At 31.5% G+C, this 6,716-nt stretch overlaps 1 protein-coding gene across 1 annotated transcript; it reads left to right on the top strand.

The window, feature by feature from the left end:
* Positions 1–3,599: 3,599 nt before the first annotated feature.
* Positions 3,600–6,150, top strand: LOC110229752. The gene is made up of 3 exons (XM_021030560.1): positions 3,600–5,133; positions 5,232–5,354; positions 5,465–6,150. Exons 1-3 carry the CDS (start codon positions 5,113–5,115, stop codon positions 5,834–5,836), a joined length of 516 nt encoding a protein of 171 aa, XP_020886219.1. The 5' UTR covers positions 3,600–5,112; the 3' UTR covers positions 5,837–6,150.
* The last annotated feature ends 566 nt before the right edge of the window (positions 6,151–6,716 follow it).

The following is a 6,716-nucleotide window of genomic DNA, read 5'->3' as shown; positions in this document are numbered from 1 at the left end:
GGTTTATGGTTTAGGGTTTAAGATTTAGGGTTTAGGGTTTAGTGTTTAGTCTCTGGGGTTTAGTCTCTATGGTTTAGTATTTAGTGTTTAGAGTTTAGGGTTTAGGGTTTAGTATCTATGGTTTAGTGTTTAGAGTTTAGGGTTTAGGGTTTAGTATCTAGGTTTAGGGTTTAGGGTTTAGGGTTTAAGATTTAGGGTTTAAAGTTTAAGGTCTAGGGTTTAATGTTTAGTCTCTAGGGTTTAGGGTTTAGTCTCTATGGTTTAGGGTTTAGGGTTTAGTGTTTAGTATTTAGAGTTAGGGTTAGGGTTTAGTATCTATGGTTTAGTGTTTTGAGTTTAGGGTTTAGGGTTTAGTCTTTAGGTTTAGGGTTTAGTATCGATGGTTTAGGATTTATTGTTTAGGAAGTATTTATGGTGACTGGCTTCTTATTAGAGATTATGTATTCTAACGTTGTCCATATGGAGTATCATATGGATTTTCACTTTTTCCTTTGTGTTTACGATTAGGGGTTTAAAACGAAAACGCATGTTTCGTTCTTGTTTCGAGTATTTCAATGAAAGGTCTTGAACAATAGGGAAATGTACATATGAAAATTATTAACGTAAAGAAGATGTGGACAGTAATCTATGAATATCAAAATGAGCACTCGTGGTGGTCACTTTTGGATGGACACAAATATTCTGGAGGTGTTACCGTGGCACAACGATCAGCCTTTGTTGTTTTTGGTACAAAGAACACACAAGTTAACACTAAAAACATCGTATCCATGATAATTAGTCCACATAACCTTGTCCATAATGCAATACGCATTACGAATTCTACACAGTTTCGTCTTTGCATTGCTAAAAGAACGATGTCCATCGAATATAGTATATGTGGATGATGAGTTATAAACGATGAGTTAAGCTCAACCCTTTTAGTGGTGATATAGTATAAAGTTTTTTTATACTTCTTTTGTATGAAATGTCTATTGAAGATAATATATGTGGATGATGAGTTATGGACGACGAAACACAAGTTAACTAAATCGAAGTCAACACCAAAATTGTTGTATTTGTGAAGATTAGTCCATTTGGTGTGATTTTTAGATAAACAACAGAAAAAAAAAATGTTAAGAGATTTCGAATACCAAACAACCAGAACACTTATTATTGAATATGAGCCAACGTGAAAGAAACTTAAGAAGAAGCCTCTATTAGAAGCAGACGGTGTCAAGTCTCAAGGATCACGTGAGTGCACGTGACGCAAGTCCAAAGAAGGTGTCGTTCATAGATATAAGAGACTTGAAACTTCTTCATCAAAAAAAGCACAAGACGAGAAGATTCAAGACTCAGTTGTTATACACAAGCCATCCATTCAATAATGAATATATGTATAGGAAAAAAATGGACAATGTTTAATATAATTATACAAGTAAAATATAGTAATATGGATCTTAAAATGAAGGAAAAATATAATAATAGTAATCAATTTGAACAACCTCTAAATATCTCTTTTATTACCAAACCTTTATTCTATTTTTATCCAACAACTAGATCTCACTCAGGAAACCGTGTCCATCTATAGCCATTAGATCTGAACTTTAACTATAATCTGACGGCCCACAATTAAAACAAATTTCTTTCTATCCTAACTAGTTTGTTATTCGATTGTTAGAAAAATGAGAAAAGAGAGGGTAAAATGGTATTGATTGGCTTGAAAAACTTAAAAAGTGTTCACTACCCTCAAAGTGCCTCAAATGCTCTAATAAACTTAAAAAGTGCCCCAACGTGGGAGAAGCCCTATTTATAATCAAACCAGATTAGGCCCCGCGTATACGCGGGGTTATAATGTAATACTTTGAAATCCGTAAACAAATTAAAAATAGAAATTTGAAAATGAAGTTAAATCATCCATATAAATATATAAAATAATATTTAATACGCCACCAATAAATATATAAAATAATATTGATTACGCTACCAAATCATCCACTGATGAAAAAGCTTAACAAAATGATATTATTTACTTATTTTGATTCTCTTATTTTTTATAATTATATAGTTTACAATTAATTTTTGTTACATGTTTGCAAATATTTAGTTTACACATATCAAATCTTACGATTCGATGACACGAAACACTTTAACGAATTTGATTTTCATATGTATATATATATATATATATATATATATATATATATTTTTTGTTCTTATTCCTTTGTTTCTTTTTCATAATTATTTTCACTACTCTTTTAAAATTTAATGGGACACAAAATAGTAGAAGTAAAAATAATAAAATAAAATTAGTATGTCCAATTGCTGTGTACTTTTGTATTTGCAATATTATTTTATATATTTTCATTGGTGAATCCGATTTCTCCACTTTTTTTTTGTTTTTAATTAGTTTCATGTGTTGTAAAATAGTAAATTACTCATATAATATTTTGTTTGTTATATTCCTATTGAATTATGTTTTTTTATTGTTTTCCTACTTAACTATATTTTTCTTTAAACTTTCAAAATTGATTCTCTTAAACTTATTTAATTTAGATTACCTTTTTAATCATATTCGACATTGTATTTTTTTCTGAATCGATATCTAAAATTCAATTTGTCATGGTTTACATGCTTTAAAATATGATGGACTTATTGACATGTGTTGTGATTACATTTATTACTACTTTTAGAACATCAAACTTTTTATAAAAAAATTATATACTTTAATCACTTTTTTGTTGTATAATTTCCTTTTTAATATATGTTTACAAAAAATAGTCATTGCAATTCTATCCTTATTAGGATTTGTAATTTACTTTATTAAAAAGGGAACAATGCTTTTAATTGTTTTCTTATTAGGATTAGTAATTTACTTTATTAAAAAGGAATAATGCTTTTAATTGTTTTATTATTATGATTAGTAATTTACTATATTATTTTCGTTTGATATACTTTTTCAAAAATAGTAATTGTAATCTTTTTTTTTATTGTTTACATGTGTCAAAATCTTATCGATAGACTTGACACATGTCTCGATCATATGAGTTACTAACTTTGAAAACCATACTTTATATAATAAGATATTTCCATGGACTCATTCTCTACTTGTTGATGTGGGATGTTACGTTTTTCCAAAAATTAATTAATAACCGGTTGGTTTTAGATTTGCTAGTTTAGTGCTTTTTCTCTCTCAAAGGGTCGAACATTGTTCAGAACATAACTCAAATTGAAACCCTAGTCAACTTTGCTCTCTCATAATCTCGTTTCTCCTCAAAAATTTGATCAAAACCAAACTAAATTTGACTTGATTTTGAGCCACTCTCATCTCTTTGTTCGTGAATCCACAGGTAATATCTCTAAAATCTTTAAATCGTTATTGCTCATTTTACAAATTTCAAACTAGTGTTTCATAAACATGTCTTTGATGTCTCTTTGTAGTAAATTAGGACGTCTTTATCTATTGTCTTTGATATCTCCGTACGCCTAGCCAATTATGATGTCTCTATGTTCTGGTTTTGATATCATAGGTTCCGCTGGTTTTTTTTTATTTCTCTATCTACTAAGTTCTGAATTTCTAAATGTTAGAATGGATGATCTACATCTAAAATAATTCCGATGATATGGGATGAGAATATGGAGTTTTGTGTGATCCAAAAAAATCCAGATAAGGTGAAATGTAAGCTGTGCGGAAAAGAAATGTCTGGTGGAGTGTTTAGGATGAAAGAACATATTGGTCATCAAAGAGGAAATGTTTCTCCTTGCCCATTGTCAACAAAAGAGGATCAAGCTAAGTGTATGAGTGCACTTAAAGAAGCAAAGCACAAGAAAACGAGAAAGAGACGACATGATAAAGAGCTTAGATTAGAGATGAATATAAATAAACCGTATTTGGATAATGTACTACAAGAAGAACTTGGAACTCAAACGGCTCCTCACTTCCAAGGTCGTCCCATGGATAAGTTCGTGAACTACATCAACCTTGAAGCTTCCTTAGCACAAACACGACAACAAAATATCCATGATGCAATTTCTAAAGAGAAGACAAATGCTGTTCGCCAATATTGTGCTAGGTGGATGTACCAGTCAAGTATTCCCTTCAATGTTATTGATAATGAAAGTTTCAGATTATATTGTGAAGCATTGGGATAATATGGACCTGGTTGGGTTCCTCCTACTCAATACCAGCTGAGAGAACCATTGTTAAATGAAGAGCAAGAGAGGATAAAGAAAAAGTTGAAGAGTCTAGAAGTAGAATGGGAAGAACAAGGCTGCTCCGTAATGACAAATGCATGGGGTGACATGAAAAGGAGAAGCATAATGAATTTGTTTGCCAATTCAAGAGGAGGTGAGACCAAATATATTTTGGACAGGTTGCGCTGCTCACACCATCGACTTAATGCTTGAGGGAGTTTCCAAGTTGCCTTGGTTTGCAAAAGTGATCAGTCAAGCTAAAGGTCTCACTGTCTTTTTATATGTTCATCATAAAACGTTATCCATGATGAGAGCAAATACAAAGAAGAGGGATATTGTGACACCAGGAGCAACACGATTCGCCACATGCTTCTTGACACTACAAAGTCTACACAAGAAGAAATCACAATTGATGTCTATGTTCGGCAGTGACGAGTGGCATGAATGCAAGCATTCTAAGTGTGTAAAAGGAAAACAAGCATCTGATAAAGTTATGAGCTATGCATTGTGGAGTAGTGTTATCGTGGTTTTAAAAGTGTTCAATCCTATGGTTAAGGTTCTAAGACTTGCAGATGGGGAAAAGAAACCTCCTACGAGATTCATTTATGGAGAGATTCTAGAAGCTAAAAGTCGATCAAAGAAGCTTCTAATCATTTGGAAAAGAATTACAAACCTATCTTTCAGATTATGGATGAGAAAATGAAAGGTAGATTGGATTCTCCTTTGCATCTTGCTGCTTACTTTCTAAATCCATTCTACTTCTACAAAGATCCTAATATTCAATATGATATGGAGATGAGAGAGGGATTTATTGCTTGTGTTGAAACTTTTTATCATGGTGACTTTGAGAAGCAAAATAAAGTAGTGAATGATGAGATTAATCTCTATAAGAAAAATGTGGCTCTTTTGGGAAAAACTTAGCATTAAGAGGATGTGAACAAAATGATGAAGCATTTGATCCAGGTTTGTCTTCTCAATTGAATTTAATTGTTCTTGTTTGATCATTTATGTCTTTGTATAAGATATGTTCTTGTATGAGATATCTTATATTGTAAATTTAGAGAATTGGTGGGCAACATATGGATGCCATGCATGCACCTACGTTGCAAAAGCTAGCAACAAAAATCCTTGCTTTGACCTCTAGCTCTTCTGGTTGTGAAAGAAATTGGAGCAGTTTTGAAGCGGTTAGTCTTTAAATATCTGTTCTTAGTGATTAATTCAACATTTTAATCTCTGTTTTTGTATAGCTATTTATGCTTCAGCTCCTATTTTAATATCTCCTCTTGAATTGCAGATTCACACTAAGAAAAGGAATATATTAGATGTCAATCGTCTAAACAGCCTTGTTTATGTCCAAATTAATGCAAGACTTTTTAACAAGCACAAAAAAATGAAAGAGAAAGCAATAGATGTGATTATAGATGATGGTAATGAAGAAACCATCGAAGATTGGATTGTGGAGGAACATCAAGATGACCAAGCTACTGTTGTTGGTGTCGTACCTAATACCCAATCTCCAAGGGTAAGAGAGCTTTATGATGATGATTTTAAATCTGAGGAAGCAGATGAAGTAATGCTTGAGATGGAATTTGAACCTGATGTGTTCCATAAAATCCTGAATTTCGTGATACACCAATGGGTTACTAAGGTTCGTTTTTGTTGTTGATGATTACTTGTTATTTTTTACCGTGATAGTTTGAATCTATCTTGCTATTTCTATTTTCCTTTGTTTGATTACTTGATCAATTGTTTGATCATTTGCAAGATAATCAAGAAGTCCTAACTAAACAAGAAGTCCAACATATGCAAATTACTTGATCATTGAAGGAAATCAAACGAGGAAGAAGTAGTCTTCACTCTTTTTGTGACCTTTCACTATTTTTTGTGTGTCTCAAGATCAAGACCATACTATTTTTTGTATATCATGTTGGAACTTTAATTTGTATTTTGCATATGTATTTAGGATGAATGTCAATCTGATATGAAGTAATTTTGCAAAATTATTTATAAATTTTAAAATATTTTTGTATCCTAACACTAGAAATATTTTAAAAATATTAAAAATTGCTCGACAAACTAATCCTGATTAAATCTCGTTTAATCTCCGATTTTTTCGCTAGGCGCTAGGCCCACCTTGAGCACCCGACTAGCGCCTAGCGATTTTTTGAACGTGAAGTATAACATTCTTCTTACACAACAAATAAAGTTTTTATTAAACAAAATTCCTTAACCGGGTTTACTTGGTAGGTAAAGAGCCCAATCAGCGATTTTAGTTTTTCGATTCGGTTTGGATAAGTTAATTCGATTTTTTTGGGTATTTTGGTGTTTGAAAATTTTGTCAGAAATAACCGAATTTATCCGAATTTTTCTCGGTTAATTCAGGTTTTGACTTTTAAAACCAAAAATAAACAAATGTTAAGCTTTTTGTATTAAAATCATATAATTTCGGTTAGTTCGGTTCGATTAACCGAATTTTGGTCTATTATTCAAATTTTGCTTTCTCCTAATCAATAAGTAGGCTTCGCCAAAAATAAATTAATGAGAAC

The sequence above is a fragment of the Arabidopsis lyrata genome (assembly GCF_000004255.2).
Source record: "Arabidopsis lyrata subsp. lyrata unplaced genomic scaffold ARALYscaffold_3, whole genome shotgun sequence".
NCBI lineage: Eukaryota > Viridiplantae > Streptophyta > Magnoliopsida > Brassicales > Brassicaceae > Arabidopsis > Arabidopsis lyrata.
The sequence above is the reverse complement of the archived record's forward strand: the minus strand, read 5'-3'. Positions and strand labels throughout refer to the sequence as shown.